This window comes from Oncorhynchus masou, unplaced genomic scaffold (genome assembly GCF_036934945.1).
Source record: "Oncorhynchus masou masou isolate Uvic2021 unplaced genomic scaffold, UVic_Omas_1.1 unplaced_scaffold_1401, whole genome shotgun sequence".
Classification (NCBI taxonomy): domain Eukaryota; kingdom Metazoa; phylum Chordata; class Actinopteri; order Salmoniformes; family Salmonidae; genus Oncorhynchus; species Oncorhynchus masou.
The window spans coordinates 1-22,580 of NW_027003941.1; the positions used below are offsets into that span (position 1 = coordinate 1).

The following is a 22,580-nucleotide window of genomic DNA, read 5'->3' on the forward strand; positions in this document are numbered from 1 at the left end:
ACTGTCTGGATAAATGATGGCCTGATGCTGTCTATAGGTAACAGGTGATACTGTCTGGATAAATGATGGTCTATAGGTAACAGGTGATACTGTCTGGATAAATGATGGTCTGATGCTGTCTATAGGTAACAGGTGATACTGTCTGGATAAATGATGGCCTGATGCTGTCTATAGGTAACAGGTGATACTGTCTGGATAAATGATGGTCTATAGGTAACAGGTGATACTGTCTGGATAAATGATGGCCTGATGCTGTCTATAGGTAACAGGTGATACTGTCTGGATTAATGATGGTCTATGAGGTAACAGGTGATACTGTCTGGATAAATGATGGTGATGCTATCTATAGGTAACAGGTGATACTGTCTGGATAAATGATGGTCTATAGGTAACAGGTGATACTGTCTGGATAAATGATGGCTTGATGCTGTCTATAGGTAACAGGTGATACTGTCTGGATAAATGATGGTCTATAGGTAACGGTGATACTGTCTGGATAAATGATGGTCTATAGGTAACAGGTGATACTGTCTGGATAAATGATGGTCTATAGGTAACAGGTGATACTGTCTGGATAAATGATGGTCTATGAACAGGTATTGTCTGGATAAATGATGGTCTATAGGTAACAGGTGATACTGTCTGGATAAATGATGGTCTATAGGTAACAGGTGATACTGTCTGGATAAATGATGGTCTATAGGTAACAGGTGATACTGTCTGGATAAATGATGGTCTATAGGTAACAGGTGATACTGTCTGGATAAATGATGGTCTATGCTGTCTATGGTAACAGGTGATACTGTCTGGATAAATGATGGTCTATAGGTAACAGGTGATACTGTCTGGATAAATTATGGTATGATGCTGTCTATAGGTAACAGGTGATACTGTCTGGATAAATGATGGTCTATAGGTAACAGGTGATACTGTCTGGATAAATGATGGCCTGATGCTGTCTATAGGTAACAGGGTGATACTGTCTGGATGAATGATGGTCTATAGGTAACAGGTGATACTGTCTGGATAAATGATGGCCTGATGCTGTCTATAGGTAACAGGTGATACTGTCTGGATAAATGATGGCCTGATGCTGTCTATAGGTAACAGGTGATACTGTCTGGATAAATGATGGTCTATAGGTAACAGGTGATACTGTCTGGATGGAAATGATGGCCTGATGCTGTCTATAGGTAACAGGTGATACTGTCTGGATAAATGATGGTCTATAGGTAACAGGTGATACTGTCTGGATAAATGATGGCCTGATGCTGTCTATAGGTAACAGGTGATACTGTCTGGATAAATGATGGCCTGATACTGTCTATAGGTAACAGGTGATACTGTCTGGATAAATGATGCTGTCTATAGGTAACAGGTGATACTGTCTGGATAAATGATGGTCTATAGGTAACAGGTGATACTGTCTATATGGTAACAGGTGATACTGTCTGGATAAATGATGGTCTATAGTCTATAGGTAAATGATGGTCAGTAACAGGTGATACTGTCTGGATAAATGATGGTCTATAGGTAACAGGTGATACTGTCTGGATGAATGATGGCCTGATGCTGTCTATAGGTAACAGGTGATACTGTCTGGATAAATGATGGTCTATAGGTAACAGGTGATACTGTCTGGATAAATGATGGCCTGATGCTGTCTATAGGTAACAGGTGATACTGTCTGGATAAATGATGGTCTATAGGTAACAGGTGATACTGTCTGGATGAATGATGGTATGATGCTGTCTATAGGTAACAGGTGATACTGTCTGGATAAATGATGGTCTGATAGGTAACAGGTGATACTGTCTGGATAAATGATGGTGATGCTGTCTATAGGTAACAGGTGATAATGTCTGGATAAATGATGGTCTATAGGTAACAGGTGATACTGTCTGGATAAATGATGGTCTATAGGTAACAGGTGATACTGTCATAGGTAACAGGTGATACTGTCTGGATAAATGATGGTCTATAGGTAACAGGTGATACTGTCTGGATAAATGATGGTATAGATGATACTGTCTATAGGTAACAGGTGATACTGTCTGGATAAATGATGGTCTATAGGTAACAGGTGATACTGTCTGGATAAATGATGGTCTATAGGTAACAGGTGATACTGTCTGGATAAATGATGGTCTATAGGTAACAGGTGATACTGTCTGGATGAATGATGGCCTGATGCTGTCTATAGGTAACAGGTGATAATGCTTCCTGCCAACGTATAGTGATTTCTCTGAAGGCCATTGTACCTCTTGTCAGGGGTTGTCATGGGTGACCCTTCAAGATTGTGATCAACAGCTATACTGAGAGCACTGAGGTCATCAGATGTGTGTGTCTGTGTGTGTGTATGGGCACGCGTTCCCATGGGAACCCCTGAACAAAGCTACATCAGGCCTGACAGTTTCAGAAAGTGAAGGCTTCTAATCCATCACCCTTTAAGCCAATCAGAAGGACTTGTCCTCTGACATCAACCTTCTCATCAGTCTCTAGTCGCTCACAGTGTGTCAAGATCTACAAGGTGATCCTACAGAGTCAGATGACTGATTTAAACCCAGCTGAGTATAGCCTTCGCCACAGAGACACAGGCATCAGCACTGAGCTGGGTAGAGAGACGAGCGAACACAATCGATGATGGTATGATTGATGCTAGATGTCAGTGTGATTCGGACAGCGGTTGCGTCTCCCTGGCTCGGAGGAGACGCCGCAATAGGACTCGGTGTGTGACGGACTAGACGACCGGCTCCTGCTGGATCTCTCCCGTCTTCAGTTAAGTCTTGTTTCAATATCTGTGCAAATGAACAAAACGTCCCTTTCTCCTCTACAACTCTACCCATTATGACTCTGTTATTAAGGAAGTGACCAGGACAGATGTGACCATGTCGCCACCTACCGGGATGTCGTCTGCCCGCAGTATGTTCCCTGAGAGGTCCAGGAGACTGAGGGTGCTGAGGATGGACTGGTTGGCACTCAGTGACTGGGCAAGGCTGTTCACCCCTGGGACAACACACGGAGGGGGAGAGGATGGTTAGAGACAGAGAGGTAATGTACGGTAATACAGGCCTGTTCACCCCTGGGACAACACACGGAGGGGGAGAGGATGGTTAGAGACAGAGAGGTAATGTACGGTAATACAGGCCTGTTCACCCCTGGGGACAACACACAGAGGGGGAGAGGATGGTTAGAGACAGAGAGGTAATGTACGGTAATACAGGGCTGTTCACCCCTGGGACAACACACGGAGGGGTAGAGGATGGTTAGAGACAGAGAGGTAATGTACAGTAATACAGGCCTGTTCACCCCTGGGACAACACACGGAGGGGGAGAGGATGGTTAGAGACAGAGAGGTAATGTACAGTAATACAGGCCTGTTCCCTCCTGGGACAACACACGGAGGGGGAGAGGATGGTTAGAGACAGAGAGGTAATGTACGGTAATACAGGCCTGGGTACAGAGAACAGGGGAGAGGATGGTTAGAGACAGAGAGGTAATGTACAGTAATACAGGCCTGTTCACCCCTGGGACAACACACGGAGGGGGAGAGGATGGTTAGAGACAGAGAGGTAATGTACAGTAATACAGGCCTGTTCACCCCTGGGACAACACACGGAGGGGTAGAGGATGGTTAGAGACAGAGAGGTAATGTACGGTAATACAGGCCTGTTCCCCCCTGGGACAACACACGGAGGGGGAGAGGATGGTTAGAGACAGAGAGGTAATGTACGGTAATACAGGCCTGTTCCCCCCTGGGACAACACACGGAGGGGGAGAGGATGGTTAGAGACAGAGAGGTAATGTACGGTAATACAGGCCTGTTCACCCCTGGGACAACACACAGAGGGGGAGAGGATGGTTAGAGACAGAGAGGTAATGTACGGTAATACAGGCCTGTTCACCCCTGGGACAACACACAGAGGGGGAGAGGATGGTTAGAGACAGAGAGGTAATGTACGGTAATACAGGCCTGTTCCCCCCTGGGACAACACACGGAGGGGTAGAGGATGGTTAGAGACAGAGAGGTAATGTACGGTAATACAGGCCTGTTCCCCCCTGGGACAACACACGGAGGGGGAGAGGATGGTTAGAGACAGAGGTAATGTACAGTAATACAGGCCTGTTCCCCCCTGGGACAACACACGGAGGGGTAGAGGATGGTTAGAGACAGAGAGGTAATGTACAGTAATAAAGGCCTGTTCACCCCTGGGACAACACACAGAGGGGTAGAGGATGGTTAGAGACAGAGAGGTAATGTACAGTAATACAGGCCTGTTCACCCCTGGGACAACACACAGAGGGGGAGAGGATGGTTAGAGACAGAGAGGTAATGTACAGTAATACAGGCCTGTTCCCCCCTGGGACAACACACAGAGGGGGAGAGGATGGTTAGAGACAGAGAGGTAATGTACGGTAATACAGGCCTGTTCACCCCTGGGTACAGAGAACAGGGTAGAGGATGGTTAGAGACAGAGAGGTAATGTACAGTAATACAGGCCTGTTCACCCCTGGGACAACACACAGAGGGGGAGAGGATGGTTAGAGACAGAGAGGTAATGTACAGTAATACAGGCCTGTTCACCCCTGGGACAACACACAGAGGGGTAGAGGATGGTTAGAGACAGAGAGGTAATGTACGGTAATACAGGCCTGTTCCCCCCTGGGACAACACACGGAGGGGTAGAGGATGGTTAGAGACAGAGAGGTAATGTACGGTAATACAGGCCTGTTCACCCCTGGGGACAGAGAACAGGGTAGAGGATGGTTAGAGACAGAGAGGTAATGTACAGTAATACAGGCCTGTTCACCCCTGGGACAACACACGGAGGGGGAGAGGATGGTTAGAGACAGAGAGGTAATGTACAGTAATACAGGCCTGTTCCCCCCTGGGACAACACACAGAGGGGGAGAGGATGGTTAGAGACAGAGAGGTAATGTACAGTAATACAGGCCTGTTCACCCCTGGGACAACACACGGGGGGGTAGAGGATGGTTAGAGACAGAGAGGTAATGTACGGTAATACAGGCCTGTTCACCCCTGGGACAACACACGGAGGGGTAGAGGATGGTTAGAGACAGAGAGGTAATGTACGGTAATACAGGCCTGTTCCCCCTGGGACAACACACAGAGGGGTAGAGGATGGTTAGAGACAGAGAGGTAATGTACGGTAATACAGGCCTGTTCCCCCCTGGGACAACACACAGAGGGGTAGAGGATGGTTAGAGACAGAGAGGTAATGTACGGTAATACAGGCCTGTTCACCCCTGGGACAACACACGGAGGGGGAGAGGATGGTTAGAGACAGAGAGGTAATGTACAGTAATACAGGCCTGTTCACCCCTGGGTACAGAGAACAGGGTAGAGGATGGTTAGAGACAGAGAGGTAATGTACGGTAATACAGGCCTGTTCCCCCCTGGGTACAGAGAACAGGGTAGAGGATGGTTAGAGACAGAGAGGTAATGTACGGTAATACAGGCCTGTTCCCCCCTGGGACAACACACAGAGGGGTAGAGGATGGTTAGAGACAGAGAGGTAATGTACAGTAATACAGGCCTGTTCACCCCTGGGACAACACACAGAGGGGTAGAGGATGGTTAGAGACAGAGAGGTAATGTACAGTAATACAGGCCTGTTCCCCCCTGGGACAACACACAGAGGGGGAGAGGATGGTTAGAGACAGAGAGGTAATGTACAGTAATACAGGCCTGTTCACCCCTGGGACAACACACGGAGGGGTAGAGGATGGTTAGAGACAGAGAGGTAATGTACGGTAATACAGGCCTGGGTACAGAGAACAGGGTAGAGGATGGTTAGAGACAGAGAGGTAATGTACGGTAATACAGGCCTGTTCACCCCTGGGTACAGAGAACAGGGTAGAGGATGGTTAGAGACAGAGAGGTAATGTACGGTAATACAGGCCTGTTCACCCCTGGGTACAGAGAACAGGGTAGAGGATGGTTAGAGACAGAGAGGTAATGTACGGTAATACAGGCCTGTTCACCCCTGGGACAACACACGGAGGGGGAGAGGATGGTTAGAGACAGAGAGGTAATGTACAGTAATACAGGCCTGTTCACCCCTGGGACAACACACAGAGGGGGAGAGGATGGTTAGAGACAGAGAGGTAATGTACGGTAATACAGGCCTGTTCACCCCTGGGACAACACACGGAGGGGGAGAGGATGGTTAGAGACAGAGAGGTAATGTACGGTAATACAGGCCTGTTCCCCCCTGGGACAACACACAGAGGGGTAGAGGATGGTTAGAGACAGAGAGGTAATGTACGGTAATACAGGCCTGTTCACCCCTGGGACAACACACAGAGGGGTAGAGGATGGTTAGAGACAGAGAGGTAATGTACAGTAATACAGGCCTGTTCACCCCTGGGACAACACACGGAGGGGTAGAGGATGGTTAGAGACAGAGAGGTAATGTACGGTAATACAGGCCTGTTCCCCCCTGGGACAACACACAGAGGGGTAGAGGATGGTTAGAGACAGAGAGGTAATGTACGGTAATACAGGCCTGTTCCCCCCTGGGACAACACACAGAGGGGTAGAGGATGGTTAGAGACAGAGAGGTAATGTACAGTAATACAGGCCTGTTCCCCCCTGGGTACAGAGAACAGGGTAGAGGATGGTTAGAGACAGAGAGGTAATGTACGGTAATACAGGCCTGTTCCCCCCTGGGACAACACACGGAGGGGTAGAGGATGGTTAGAGACAGAGAGGTAATGTACGGTAATGCAGGCCTGTTCCCCCTGGGACAACACACAGAGGGGGAGAGGATGGTTAGAGACAGAGAGGTAATGTACGGTAATACAGGCCTGTTCCCCCTGGGACAACACACAGAGGGGGAGAGGATGGTTAGAGACAGAGAGGTAATGTACGGTAATACAGGCCTGTTCACCCCTGGGACAACACACGGAGGGGTAGAGGATGGTTAGAGACAGAGAGGTAATGTACGGTAATACAGGCCTGTTCCCCCTGGGACAACACACAGAGGGGGAGAGGATGGTTAGAGACAGAGAGGTAATGTACAGTAATACAGGCCTGTTCACCCCTGGGACAACACACAGAGGGGTAGAGGATGGTTAGAGACAGAGAGGTAATGTACAGTAATACAGGCCTGTTCACCCCTGGGACAACACACGGAGGGGTAGAGGATGGTTAGAGACAGAGAGGTAATGTACGGTAATACAGGCCTGTTCCCCCCTGGGTACAGAGAACAGGTTAGAGGATGGTTAGAGACAGAGAGGTAATGTACAGTAATACAGGCCTGGGTACAGAGAACAGGGTAGAGGATGGTTAGAGACAGAGAGGTAATGTACGGTAATACAGGCCTGTTCACCCCTGGGTACAGAGAACAGGGTAGAGGATGGTTAGAGACAGAGAGGTAATGTACAGTAATACAGGCCTGTTCACCCCTGGGGACAGAGAACAGGGTAGAGGATGGTTAGAGACAGAGAGGTAATGTACAGTAATACAGGCCTGTTCCCCCCTGGGTACAGAGAACAGGGTAGAGGATGGTTAGAGACAGAGAGATAATGTACAGTAATACAGGCCTGTTCCCCCCTGGGACAACACACGGAGGGGTAGAGGATGGTTAGAGACAGAGAGGTAATGTACAGTAATACAGGACTGTTCCCCCCTGGGTACAGAGAACAGGTTAGAGGATGGTTAGAGACAGAGAGATAATGTACAGTAATACAGGCCTGGGTACAGAGAACAGGGTATAGGATGGTTAGAGACAGAGAGATAATGTACAGTAATACAGGCCTGTTCCTCCCTGGGTACAGAGAACAGGTTAGAGGATGGTTAGAGACAGAGAGATAATGTACGGTAATACAGGCCTGTTCCCCCCTGGGTACAGAGAACAGGTTAGAGGATGGTTAGAGACAGAGAGATAATGTACAGTAATACAGGCCTGTTCCCCCCTGGGTACAGAGAACAGGTTAGAGGATATTTAGAGACAGAGAGGTAATGTACAGTAATACAGGCCTGGGTACAGAGAACAGGGTAGAGGATGGTTTGAGACAGAGAGATAATGTACAGTAATACAGGCCTGTTCCCCCCTGGGTACAGAGAACAGGTTAGAGGATGGTTAGAGACAGAGAGATAATGTACAGTAATACAGGCCTGTTCACCCCCTGGGTACAGAGAACAGGTTAGAGGACGCTCTAATGTAACACAGTGGTGAACTTTCACCTTTAATAAAATGAATGCATAGAAAGCAAAAGGTTTACATGTAAAGTGTTACGTTTATGTTCCTGTGGAAGGTCTAGCGGGTAACACCACCAGGTAACACCACCAGTTATCACCACCAGTTATCACCACCAGGTATCAGCACCAGGTAACACAACCAGGTAACACCACCAGGTATCACCAACAGGTATCACCAACAGGTAACACTATCAGGTAACACCACCAGGTATCACCACCAGGTATCACCACCAGGTATCACCAACAGGGAACACTACCAGGTAACACCACCAGGTATCACCACCAGGTATCACCACCAGGTATCACTACCAGGTAACACTACCAGGTAACACCACCAGGTTAAACTACCAGGTAACACAGTGAAGTCAACAGGAAGGTCAGTACATGGCCTGAATCTCAACCAGTCATATCTCACAGTGAAGAGCATATGACATATTAGTGGCACAATGTCACATCAAACACAGATCTACCTGGCTATAGAGTTAGACAGCCTGTCAACAATCTACCTGACTATAGAGTCAGACAGCCTGTCAACAATCTACCTGGCTATAGAGTTAGACAGCCTGTCAACAATCTACCTGGCTATAGAGTTAGACAGCCTGTCAACAATCTACCTGGCTATAGAGTTAGACAGCCTGTCAACAATCTACCTGGCTATAGAGTTAGACAGCCTGTCAACAATCTACCTGGCTATAGAGTTAGACAGCCTGTCAACAATCTACCTGGCTATAGAGGGTCAGACAGCCTGTCAACAATCTACCTGGCTATAGAGAGTTAGACAGCCTGTCAACAATCTACCTGGCTATAGAGGGTCAGACAGCCTGTCAACAATCTACCTGGCTATAGAGTTAGACAGCCTGTCAACAATCTACCTGGCTATAGAGTTAGACAGCCTGTCAACAATCTACCTGACTATAGAGTTAGACAGCCTGTCAACAATCTACCTGGCTATAGAGTTAGACAGCCTGTCAACAATCTACCTGGCTATAGAGTTAGACAGCCTGTCGACAATCTACCTGGCTATAGAGTTAGACAGCCTGTCAACAATCTACCTGGCTATAGAGTTAGACAGCCTGTCAACAATCTACCTGGCTATAGAGTTAGACAGCCTGTCAACAATCTACCTGGCTATAGAGTTAGACAGCCTGTCAACAATCTACCTGGCTATAGAGGGTCAGACAGCCTGTCAACAATCTACCTGGCTATAGAGGGTCAGACAGCCTGTCAACAATCTACCTGGCTATAGAGGGTCAGACAACCTGTCAACAATCTACCTGGCTATAGAGGGTCAGACAGCCTGTCAACAATCTACCTGGCTATAGAGTTAGACAGCCTGTCAACAATCTACCTGGCTATAGAGTTAGACAGCCTGTCAACAATCTACCTGGCTATAGAGTTAGACAGCCTGTCAACAATCTACCTGGCTATAGAGGGTCAGACAGCCTGTCAACAATCTACCTGGCTATAGAGTTAGACAGCCTGTCAACAATCTACCTGGCTATAGAGTTAGACAGCCTGTCAACAATCTACCTGGCTATAGAGGGTCAGACAGCCTGTCAACAATCTACCTGGCTATAGAGTTAGACAGCCTGTCAACAATCTACCTGGCTATAGAGTTAGACAGCCTGTCAACAATCTACCTGGCTATAGAGTTAGACAGCCTGTCAACAATCTACCTGGCTATAGAGTTAGACAGCCTGTCAACAATCTACCTGGCTATAGAGGGTCAGACAGCCTGTCAACAATCTACCTGGCTATAGAGTTAGACAGCCTGTCAACAATCTACCTGGCTATAGAGGGTCAGACAGCCTGTCAACAATCTACCTGGCTATAGAGTTAGACAGCCTGTCAACAATCTACCTGGCTATAGAGGGTTAGACAGCCTGTCAACAATCTACCTGGCTATAGAGGGTCAGACAGCCTGTCAACAATCTACCTGGCTATAGAGGGTCAGACAGCCTGTCAACAATCTACCTGGCTATAGAGTTAGACAGCCTGTCAACAATCTACCTGGCTATAGAGGGTCAGACAGCCTGTCAACAATCTACCTGGCTATAGAGTTAGACAGCCTGTCAACAATCTACCTGGCTATAGAGGGTCAGACAGCCTGTCAACAATCTACCTGGCTATAGAGGGTCAGACAGCCTGTCAACAATCTACCTGGCTATAGAGTTAGACAGCCTGTCAACAATCTACCTGGCTATAGAGTTAGACAGCCTGTCAACAATCTACCTGGCTATAGAGTTAGACAGCCTGTCAACAATCTACCTGGCTATAGAGGGTCAGACAGCCTGTCAACAATCTACCTGGCTATAGAGGGTCAGACAGCCTGTCAACAATCTACCTGGCTATAGAGGGTCAGACAGCCTGTCAACAATCTACCTGGCTATAGAGGGTCAGACAGCCTGTCAACAATCTACCTGGCTATAGAGGGTCAGACAGCCTGTCAACAATCTACCTGGCTATAGAGGGTCAGACAGCCTGTCAACAATCTACCTGGCTATAGAGGGTCAGACAGCCTGTCAACAATCTACCTGGCTATAGAGGGTCAGACAGCCTGTCAACAATCTACCTGGCTATAGAGTTAGACAGCCTGTCAACAATCTACCTGGCTATAGAGGGTCAGACAGCCTGTCAACAATCTACCTGGCTATAGAGGGTCAGACAGCCTGTCAACAATCTACCTGGCTATAGAGGGTCAGACAGCCTGTCAACAATCTACCTGGCTATAGAGGGTCAGACAGCCTGTCAACAATCTACCTGGCTATAGAGGGTCAGACAGCCTGTCAACAATCTACCTGGCTATAGAGGGTCAGACAGCCTGTCAACAATCTACCTGGCTATAGAGGGTCAGACAGCCTGTCAACAATCTACCTGGCTATAGAGGGTCAGACAGCCTGTCAACAATCTACCTGGCTATAGAGTTAGACAGCCTGTCAACAATCTACCTGGCTATAGAGTTAGACAGCCTGTCAACAATCTACCTGGCTATAGAGTTAGACAGCCTGTCAACAATCTACCTGGCTATAGAGGGTCTGACAGCCTGTCAACAATCTACCTGGCTATAGAGTTAGACAGCCTGTCAACAATCTACCTGGCTATAGAGGGTCTGACAGCCTGTCAACAATCTACCTGGCTATAGAGTTAGACAGCCTGTCAACAATCTACCTGGCTATAGAGTCAGACAGCCTGCCAACAATCTACCTGGCTATAGAGTTAGACAGCCTGTCAACAATCTACCTGGCTATAGAGGGTCAGACAGCCTGTCAACAATCTACCTGGCTATAGAGTTAGACAGCCTGTCAACAATCTACCTGGCTATAGAGTTAGACAGCCTGTCAACAATCTACCTGGCTATAGAGTTAGACAGCCTGTCAACAATCTACCTGGCTATAGAGTTAGACAGCCTGTCAACAATCTACCTGGCTATAGAGGGTTAGACAGCCTGTCAACAATCTACCTGGCTATAGAGTTAGACAACCTGTCAACAATCTACCTGGCTATAGAGGGTCAGACAGCCTGTCAACAATCTACCTGGCTATAGAGTTAGACAGCCTGTCAACAATCTACCTGGCTATAGAGGGTCAGACAGCCTGTCAACAATCTACCTGGCTATAGAGTTAGACAGCCTGTCAACAATCTACCTGGCTATAGAGTCAGACAGCCTGTCAACAATCTACCTGGCTATAGAGTTAGACAACCTGTCAACAATCTACCTGGCTATAGAGTTAGACAACCTGTCAACAATCTACCTGGCTATAGAGTCAGACAGCCTGTCAACAATCTACCTGGCTATAGAGTTAGACAGCCTGTCAACAATCTACCTGGCTATAGAGTTAGACAGCCTGTCAACAATCTACCTGGCTATAGAGTTAGACAGCCTGTCAACAATCTACCTGACTATAGAGTTAGACAGCCTGTCAACAATCTACCTGGCTATAGAGTTAGACAGCCTGTCAACAATCTACCTGGCTATAGAGTTAGACAGCCTGTCAACAATCTACCTGGCTATAGAGTTAGACAGCCTGTCAACAATCTACCTGGCTATAGAGGGTCAGACAGCCTGTCAACAATCTACCTGGCTATAGAGTTAGACAGCCTGTCAACAATCTACCTGGCTATAGAGTTAGACAGCCTGTCAACAATCTACCTTGCTATAGAGGGTCAGACAGCCTGTCAACAATCTACCTGGCTATAGAGGGTCAGACAGCCTGTCAACAATCTACCTGGCTATAGAGTCAGACAGCCTGTCGACAATCTACCTGGCTATAGAGGGTCAGACAGCCTGTCAACAATCTACCTGGCTATAGAGGGTCAGACAGCCTGTCAACAATCTACCTGGCTATAGAGTTAGACAGCCTGTCAACAATCTACCTGGCTATAGAGTCAGACAGCCTGTCGACAATCTACCTGGCTATAGAGGGTCAGACAGCCTGTCAACAATCTACCTGGCTATAGAGGGTCAGACAGCCTGTCAACAATCTACCTGGCTATAGAGTTAGACAGCCTGTCAACAATCTACCTGGCTATAGAGTTAGACAGCCTGTCAACAATCTACCTGGCTATAGAGTTAGACAGCCTGTCAACAATCTACCTGACTATAGAGTTAGACAGCCTGTCAACAATCTACCTGGCTATAGAGTTAGACAGCCTGTCAACAATCTACCTGACTATAGAGTTAGACAGCCTGTCAACAATCTACCTGACTATAGAGTTAGACAGCCTGTCAACAATCTACCTGACTATAGAGTTAGACAGCCTGTCAACAATCTACCTGGCTATAGAGGGTCAGACAGCCTGTCAACAATCTACCTGGCTATAGAGGGTCAGACAGCCTGTCAACAATCTACCTGGCTATAGAGTTAGACAGCCTGTCAACAATCTACCTGGCTATAGAGTTAGACAGCCTGTCAACAATCTACCTGGCTATAGAGGGTCAGACAGCCTGTCAACAATCTACCTGGCTATAGAGTTAGACAGCCTGTCAACAATCTACCTGGCTATAGAGTTAGACAGCCTGTCAACAATCTACCTGGCTATAGAGGGTCAGACAGCCTGTCAACAATCTACCTGGCTATAGAGTTAGACAGCCTGTCAACAATCTACCTGGCTATAGAGGGTCTGACAGCCTGTCAACAATCTACCTGGCTATAGAGGGTCAGACAGCCTGTCGACAATCTACCTGGCTATAGAGGGTCAGACAGCCTGTCAACAATCTACCTGGCTATAGAGTTAGACAGCCTGTCAACAATCTACCTGGCTATAGAGTTAGACAGCCTGTCAACAATCTACCTGGCTATAGAGTTAGACAGCCTGTCAACAATCTACCTGGCTATAGAGTTAGACAACCTGTCAACAATCTACCTGGCTATAGAGTTAGACAGCCTGTCAACAATCTACCTGGCTATAGAGTTAGACAGCCTGTCAACAATCTACCTGGCTATAGAGTTAGACAGCCTGTCAACAATCTACCTGGCTATAGAGTTAGACAGCCTGTCAACAATCTACCTGGCTATAGAGGGTCAGACAGCCTGTCAACAATCTACCTGGCTATAGAGGGTCAGACAGCCTGTCAACAATCTACCTGGCTATAGAGGGTCAGACAGCCTGTCAACAATCTACCTGGCTATAGAGGGTCAGACAGCCTGTCAACAATCTACCTGGCTATAGAGTTAGACAGCCTGTCGACAATCTACCTGGCTATAGAGTTAGACAGCCTGTCAACAATCTACCTGGCTATAGAGGGTTAGACAACCTGTCAACAATCTACCTGGCTATAGAGTTAGACAGCCTGTCAACAATCTACCTGGCTATAGAGGGTCAGACAGCCTGTCAACAATCTACCTGGCTATAGAGTTAGACAGCCTGTCAACAATCTACCTGGCTATAGAGTTAGACAGCCTGTCAACAATCTACCTGGCTATAGAGTTAGACAGCCTGTCAACAATCTACCTGGCTATAGAGGGTCAGACAGCCTGTCAACAATCTACCTGGCTATAGAGTTAGACAGCCTGTCAACAATCTACCTGGCTATAGAGGGTCAGACAGCCTGTCAACAATCTACCTGGCTATAGAGGGTCAGACAGCCTGTCAACAATCTACCTGGCTATAGAGGGTTAGACAGCCTGTCAACAATCTACCTGGCTATAGAGTTAGACAGCCTGTCAACAATCTACCTGGCTATAGAGTTAGACAGCCTGTCAACAATCTACCTGGCTATAGAGGGTCAGACAGCCTGTCAACAATCTACCTGGCTATAGAGTTAGACAGCCTGTTAACAATCTACCTGGCTATAGAGGGTCAGACAGCCTGTCAACAATCTACCTGGCTATAGAGGGTCAGACAGCCTGTCAACAATCTACCTGGCTATAGAGTTAGACAGCCTGTCAACAATCTACCTGGCTATAGAGGGTCAGACAGCCTGTCAACAATCTACCTGGCTATAGAGTTAGACAGCCTGTTAACAATCTACCTGGCTATAGAGGGTCAGACAGCCTGTCAACAATCTACCTGGCTATAGAGGGTCAGACAGCCTGTCAACAATCTACCTGGCTATAGAGTTAGACAGCCTGTCAACAATCTACCTGGCTATAGAGGGTCAGACAGCCTGTCAACAATCTACCTGGCTATAGAGTTAGACAGCCTGTCAACAATCTACCTGGCTATAGAGGGTCAGACAGCCTGTCAACAATCTACCTGGCTATAGAGTTAGACAGCCTGTCAACAATCTACCTGGCTATAGAGGGTCAGACAGCCTGTCAACAATCTACCTGGCTATAGAGGGTCAGACAGCCTGTCAACAATCTACCTGGCTATAGAGGGTCAGACAGCCTGTCAACAATCTACCTGGCTATAGAGGGTCAGACAGCCTGTCAACAATCTACCTGGCTATAGAGGGTCAGACAGCCTGTCAACAATCTACCTGGCTATAGAGGGTCAGACAGCCTGTCAACAATCTACCTGGCTATAGAGTTAGACAGCCTGTCAACAATCTACCTGGCTATAGAGGGTCAGACAGCCTGTCAACAATCTACCTGGCTATAGAGTTAGACAGCCTGTCAACAATCTACCTGGCTATAGAGGGTCAGACAGCCTGTCGACAATCTACCTGGCTATAGAGGGTTAGACAACCTGTCAACAATCTACCTGGCTATAGAGTTAGACAGCCTGTCAACAATCTACCTGGCTATAGAGTTAGACAGCCTGTCAACAATCTACCTGGCTATAGAGGGTCAGACAGCCTGTCAACAATCTACCTGGCTATAGAGTTAGACAGCCTGTCAACAATCTACCTGGCTATAGAGTTAGACAGCCTGTCAACAATCTACCTGGCTATAGAGTTAGACAGCCTGTCAACAATCTACCTGGCTATAGAGGGTCAGACAGCCTGTCAACAATCTACCTGGCTATAGAGGGTTAGACAGCCTGTCAACAATCTACCTGGCTATAGAGTTAGACAGCCTGTCAACAATCTACCTGGCTATAGAGTTAGACAGCCTGTCAACAATCTACCTGGCTATAGAGGGTCAGACAGCCTGTCAACAATCTACCTGGCTATAGAGGGTCAGACAGCCTGTCAACAATCTACCTGGCTATAGAGGGTCAGACAGCCTGTCAACAATCTACCTGGCTATAGAGTTAGACAGCCTGTCAACAATCTACCTGGCTATAGAGTCAGACAGCCTGTCAACAATCTACCTGGCTATAGAGGGTCAGACAGCCTGTCAACAATCTACCTGGCTATAGAGGGTCAGACAGCCTGTCAACAATCTACCTGGCTATAGAGGGTCAGACAGCCTGTCAACAATCTACCTGGCTATAGAGTTAGACAGCCTGTCAACAATCTACCTGGCTATAGAGTTAGACAGCCTGTCAACAATCTACCTGGCTATAGAGGGTCAGACAGCCTGTCAACAATCTACCTGGCTATAGAGGGTCAGACAGCCTGTCGACAATCTACCTGGCTATAGAGTTAGACAGCTTGTCAACAATCTACCTGGCTATAGAGTTAGACAGCCTGTCAACAATCTACCTGGCTATAGAGTTAGACAGCCTGTCAACAATCTACCTGGCTATAGAGGGTCAGACAGCCTGTCAACAATCTACCTGGCTATAGAGGGTCAGACAGCCTGTCAACAATCTACCTGGCTATAGAGTTAGACAGCCTGTCAACAATCTACCTGGCTATAGAGTCAGACAGCCTGTCAACAATCTACCTGGCTATAGAGTTAGACAGCCTGTCAACAATCTACCTGGCTATAGAGTTAGACAGCCTGTCAACAATCTACCTGGCTATAGAGTTAGACAGCCTGTCAACAATCTACCTGGCTATAGAGGGTTAGACAGCCTGTCGACAATCTACCTGGCTATAGAGTTAGACAGCCTGTCAACAATCTACCTGGCTATAGAGTTAGACAGCCTGTCAACAATCTACCTGGCTATAGAGTTAGACAGCCTGTCAACAATCTACCTGGCTATAGAGTTAGACAGCCTGTCAACAATCTACCTGGCTATAGAGTTAGACAGCCTGTCAACAATCTACCTGGCTATAGAGGGTCAGACAGCCTGTCAACAATCTACCTGACTATAGAGTTAGACAGCCTGTCAACAATCTACCTGGCTATAGAGTTAGACAGCCTGTCAACAATCTACCTGGCTATAGAGGGTCAGACAGCCTGTCAACAATCTACCTGGCTATAGAGTTAGACAGCCTGTCAACAATCTACCTGGCTATAGAGTTAGACAGCCTGTCAACAATCTACCTGGCTATAGAGTTAGACAGCCTGTCAACAATCTACCTGGCTATAGAGGGTTAGACAGCCTGTCAACAATCTACCTGGCTATAGAGTTAGACAGCCTGTCAACAATCTACCTGGCTATAGAGGGTCAGACAGCCTGTCAACAATCTACCTGGCTATAGAGGGTCAGACAGCCTGTCAACAATCTACCTGGCTATAGAGTTAGACAGCCTGTCAACAATCTACCTGGCTATAGAGGGTCAGACAGCCTGTCAACAATCTACCTGGCTATAGAGGGTCAGACAGCCTGTCAACAATCTACCTGGCTATAGAGGGTCAGACAGCCTGTCAACAATCTACCTGGCTATAGAGTTAGACAACCTGTCAACAATCTACCTGGCTATAGAGGGTCAGACAGCCTGTCAACAATCTACCTGGCTATAGAGTTAGACAGCCTGTCAACAATCTACCTGGCTATAGAGGGTCAGACAGCCTGTCAACAATCTACCTGGCTATAGAGTTAGACAGCCTGTCAACAATCTACCTGGCTATAGAGTTAGACAGCCTGTCAACAATCTACCTGGCTATAGAGTTAGACAGCCTGTCAACAATCTACCTGGCTATAGAGTTAGACAGCCTGTCAACAATCTACCTGGCTATAGAGTTAGACAGCCTGTCAACAATCTACCTGGCTATAGAGGGTCAGACAACCTGTCAACAATCTACCTGGCTATAGAGTTAGACAGCCTGTCAACAATCTACCTGGCTATAGAGTTAGACAACCTGTCAACAATCTACCTGGCTATAGAGTTAGACAGCCTGTTAACAATCTACCTGGCTATAGAGTTAGACAGCCTGTCAACAATCTACCTGGCTATAGAGTTAGACAGCCTGTCAACAATCTACCTGGCTATAGAGTTAGACAGCCTGTCAACAATCTACCTGGCTATAGAGTTAGACAACCTGTCAACAATCTACCTGGCTATAGAGTTAGACAGCCTGTCAACAATCTACCTGGCTATAGAGGGTCAGACAGCCTGTCAACAATCTACCTGGCTATAGAGGGTCAGACAACCTGTCAACAATCTACCTGGCTATAGAGGGTCAGACAGCCTGTCAACAATCTACCTGGCTATAGAGGGTCAGACAGCCTGTCAACAATCTACCTGGCTATAGAGGGTCAGACAGCCTGTCAACAATCTACCTGGCTATAGAGTTAGACAGCCTGTTAACAATCTACCTGGCTATAGAGTTAGACAGCCTGTCAACAATCTACCTGGCTATAGAGGGTCAGACAGCCTGTCAACAATCTACCTGGCTATAGAGTTAGACAGCCTGTCAACAATCTACCTGGCTATAGAGTTAGACAGCCTGTCAACAATCTACCTGGCTATAGAGGGTCAGACAGCCTGTCAACAATCTACCTGGCTATAGAGTTAGACAGCCTGTCAACAATCTACCTGGCTATAGAGTTAGACAGCCTGTCAACAATCTACCTGGCTATAGAGTTAGACAGCCTGTCAACAATCTACCTGGCTATAGAGGGTCAGACAGCCTGTCAACAATCTACCTGGCTATAGAGTTAGACAGCCTGTCAACAATCTACCTGGCTATAGAGGGTCAGACAGCCTGTCAACAATCTACCTGGCTATAGAGGGTCAGACAGCCTGTCAACAATCTACCTGACTATAGAGGGTCAGACAGCCTGTCAACAATCTACCTGGCTATAGAGTTAGACAGCCTGTCAACAATCTACCTGGCTATAGAGTTAGACAGCCTGTCAACAATCTACCTGGCTATAGAGTTAGACAGCCTGTCAACAATCTACCTGACTATAGAGGGTTAGACAGCCTGTCAACAATCTACCTGGCTATAGAGTTAGACAGCCTGTCAACAATCTACCTGGCTATAGAGGGTCAGACAGCCTGTCAACAATCTACCTGGCTATAGAGGGTCAGACAGCCTGTCGACAATCTACCTGGCTATAGAGTTAGACAGCCTGTCAACAATCTACCTGGCTATAGAGTTAGACAGCCTGTCAACAATCTACCTGGCTATAGAGTTAGACAGCCTGTCAACAATCTACCTGGCTATAGAGGGTCAGACAGCCTGTCAACAATCTACCTGGCTATAGAGTCAGACAGCCTGTCAACAATCTACCTGGCTATAGAGTCAGACAGCCTGTCAACAATCTACCTGGCTATAGAGGGTTAGACAGCCTGTCAACAATCTACCTGGCTATAGAGTTAGACAGCCTGTCAACAATCTACCTGGCTATAGAGGGTCAGACAGCCTGTCAACAATCTACCTGGCTATAGAGGGTTAGACAGCCTGTCAACAATCTACCTGGCTATAGAGGGTCAGACAGCCTGTCAACAATCTACCTGGCTATAGAGGGTTAGACAGCCTGTCAACAATCTACCTGGCTATAGAGGGTCAGACAGCCTGTCAACAATCTACCTGGCTATAGAGGGTTAGACAGCCTGTCAACAATCTACCTGGCTATAGAGGGTCAGACAGCCTGTCAACAATCTACCTGGCTATAGAGGGTTAGACAGCCTGTCAACAATCTACCTGGCTATAGAGGGTCAGACAGCCTGTCAACAATCTACCTGGCTATAGAGGGTTAGACAGCCTGTCAACAATCTACCTGGCTATAGAGGGTTAGACAGCCTGTCAACAATCTACCTGGCTATAGAGTTAGACAGCCTGTCAACAATCTACCTGGCTATAGAGGGTCAGACAGCCTGTCAACAATCTACCTGGCTATAGAGGGTCAGACAGCCTGTCAACAATCTACCTGGCTATAGAGGGTTAGACAGCCTGTCAACAATCTACCTGGCTATAGAGTTAGACAGCCTGTCAACAATCTACCTGGCTATAGAGGGTCAGACAGCCTGTCAACAATCTACCTGGCTATAGAGTTAGACAGCCTGTCAACAATCTACCTGGCTATAGAGGGTCAGACAGCCTGTCAACAATCTACCTGGCTATAGAGGGTTAGACAGCCTGTCAACAATCTACCTGGCTATAGAGTTAGACAACCTGTCAACAATCTACCTGGCTATAGAGTTAGACAACCTGTCAACAATCTACCTGGCTATAGAGTTAGACAACCTGTCAACAATCTACCTGGCTATAGAGGGTTAGACAGCCTGTCAACAATCTACCTGGCTATAGAGTTAGACAGCCTGTCAACAATCTACCTGGCTATAGAGGGTCAGACAGCCTGTCAACAATCTACCTGGCTATAGAGGGTCAGACAGCCTGTCAACAATCTACCTGGCTATAGAGTTAGACAGCCTGTCAACAATCTACCTGGCTATAGAGGGTCAGACAGCCTGTCAACAATCTACCTGGCTATAGAGTTAGACAGCCTGTCAACAATCTACCTGGCTATAGAGGGTCAGACAGCCTGTCAACAATCTACCTGGCTATAGAGGGTTAGACAGCCTGTCAACAATCTACCTGGCTATAGAGTTAGACAGCCTGTCAACAATCTACCTGGCTATAGAGGGTCTGACAGCCTGTCAACAATCTACCTGGCTATAGAGTTAGACAGCCTGTCAACAATCTACCTGGCTATAGAGTTAGACAGCCTGTCAACAATCTACCTGACTATAGAGTTAGACAGCCTGTCAACAATCTACCTGGCTATAGAGGGTCAGACAGCCTGTCAACAATCTACCTGGCTATAGAGTTAGACAGCCTGTCAACAATCTACCTGGCTATAGAGTTAGACAGCCTGTCAACAATCTACCTGGCTATAGAGTTAGACAGCCTGTCAACAATCTACCTGGCTATAGAGGGTCAGACAGCCTGTCAACAATCTACCTGGCTATAGAGTTAGACAACCTGTCAACAATCTACCTGGCTATAGAGGGTCAGACAACCTGTCAACAATCTACCTGGCTATAGAGTTAGACAGCCTGTCAACAATCTACCTGGCTATAGAGGGTCAGACAGCCTGTCAACAATCTACCTGGCTATAGAGTTAGACAGCCTGTTAACAATCTACCTGGCTATAGAGGGTCAGACAGCCTGTCAACAATCTACCTGGCTATAGAGGGTCAGACAGCCTGTCAACAATCTACCTGGCTATAGAGTTAGACAGCCTGTCAACAATCTACCTGGCTATAGAGGGTCAGACAGCCTGTCAACAATCTACCTGGCTATAGAGTTAGACAGCCTGTCAACAATCTACCTGGCTATAGAGTTAGACAGCCTGTCAACAATCTACCTGGCTATAGAGGGTCAGACAGCCTGTCAACAATCTACCTGGCTATAGAGTTAGACAGCCTGTCAACAATCTACCTGGCTATAGAGGGTCAGACAGCCTGTCAACAATCTACCTGGCTATAGAGTTAGACAGCCTGTCAACAATCTACCTGGCTATAGAGGGTCAGACAGCCTGTCAACAATCTACCTGGCTATAGAGGGTCAGACAGCCTGTCAACAATCTACCTGGCTATAGAGGGTTAGACAGCCTGTCAACAATCTACCTGGCTATAGAGTTAGACAACCTGTCAACAATCTACCTGGCTATAGAGTTAGACAGCCTGTCAACAATCTACCTGGCTATAGAGGGTCAGACAGCCTGTCAACAATCTACCTGGCTATAGTGGGTTAGACAGCCTGTCAACAATCTACCTGGCTATAGAGGGTCAGACAGCCTGTCAACAATCTACCTGGCTATAGAGGGTCAGACAGCCTGTCAACAATCTACCTGGCTATAGTGGGTTAGACAGCCTGTCAACAATCTACCTGGCTATAGTGGGTTAGACAGCCTGTCAACAATCTACCTGGCTATAGAGGGTTAGACAGCCTGTCAACAATCTACCTGGCTATAGAGTTAGACAGCCTGTCAACAATCTACCTGGCTATAGAGTTAGACAGCCTGTCAACAATCTACCTGACTATAGAGTTAGACAGCCTGTCAACAATCTACCTGGCTATAGAGTTAGACAGCCTGTCAACAATCTACCTGACTATAGAGTTAGACAGCCTGTCAACAATCTACCTGGCTATAGAGTTAGACAGCCTGTCAACAATCTACCTGGCTATAGAGTTAGACAGCCTGTCAACAATCTACCTGACTATAGAGGGTTAGACAGCCTGTCAACAATCTACCTGGCTATAGAGTTAGACAGCCTGTCAACAATCTACCTGGCTATAGAGGGTCAGACAGCCTGTCAACAATCTACCTGGCTATAGAGGGTCAGACAGCCTGTCAACAATCTACCTGGCTATAGAGGGTCAGACAGCCTGTCAACAATCTACCTGGCTATAGAGGGTCAGACAGCCTGTCAACAATCTACCTGACTATAGAGTTAGACAGCCTGTCAACAATCTACCTGGCTATAGAGTTAGACAGCCTGTCAACAATCTACCTGGCTATAGAGGGTCAGACAGCCTGTCAACAATCTACCTGGCTATAGAGGGTCAGACAGCCTGTCAACAATCTACCTGGCTATAGAGGGTCAGACAGCCTGTCAACAATCTACCTGGCTATAGAGGGTCAGACAACCTGTCAACAATCTACCTGGCTATAGAGAGTTAGACAGCCTGTCAACAATCTACCTGGCTATAGAGGGTCAGACAGCCTGTCAACAATC

The 22,580-nt window shown here is 47.2% G+C and overlaps 1 protein-coding gene across 1 annotated transcript in view; it reads right to left on the reverse strand.

Annotated features, from left to right (window-relative positions):
- Positions 1-2,902: 2,902 nt before the first annotated feature.
- The window catches only part of LOC135530632 (F-actin-uncapping protein LRRC16A-like), a gene marked incomplete at its 3' end in the record, with an annotated part of 151,605 nt that continues 131,927 nt past the window's right edge, over positions 2,903-22,580 (reverse strand). Inside the window, exon 13 of the mRNA XM_064958917.1 lies at positions 2,903-3,006. Within this exon, the coding sequence (XP_064814989.1) occupies positions 2,903-3,006 (104 nt within the window). The remainder of the gene's footprint in view (positions 3,007-22,580) is intronic.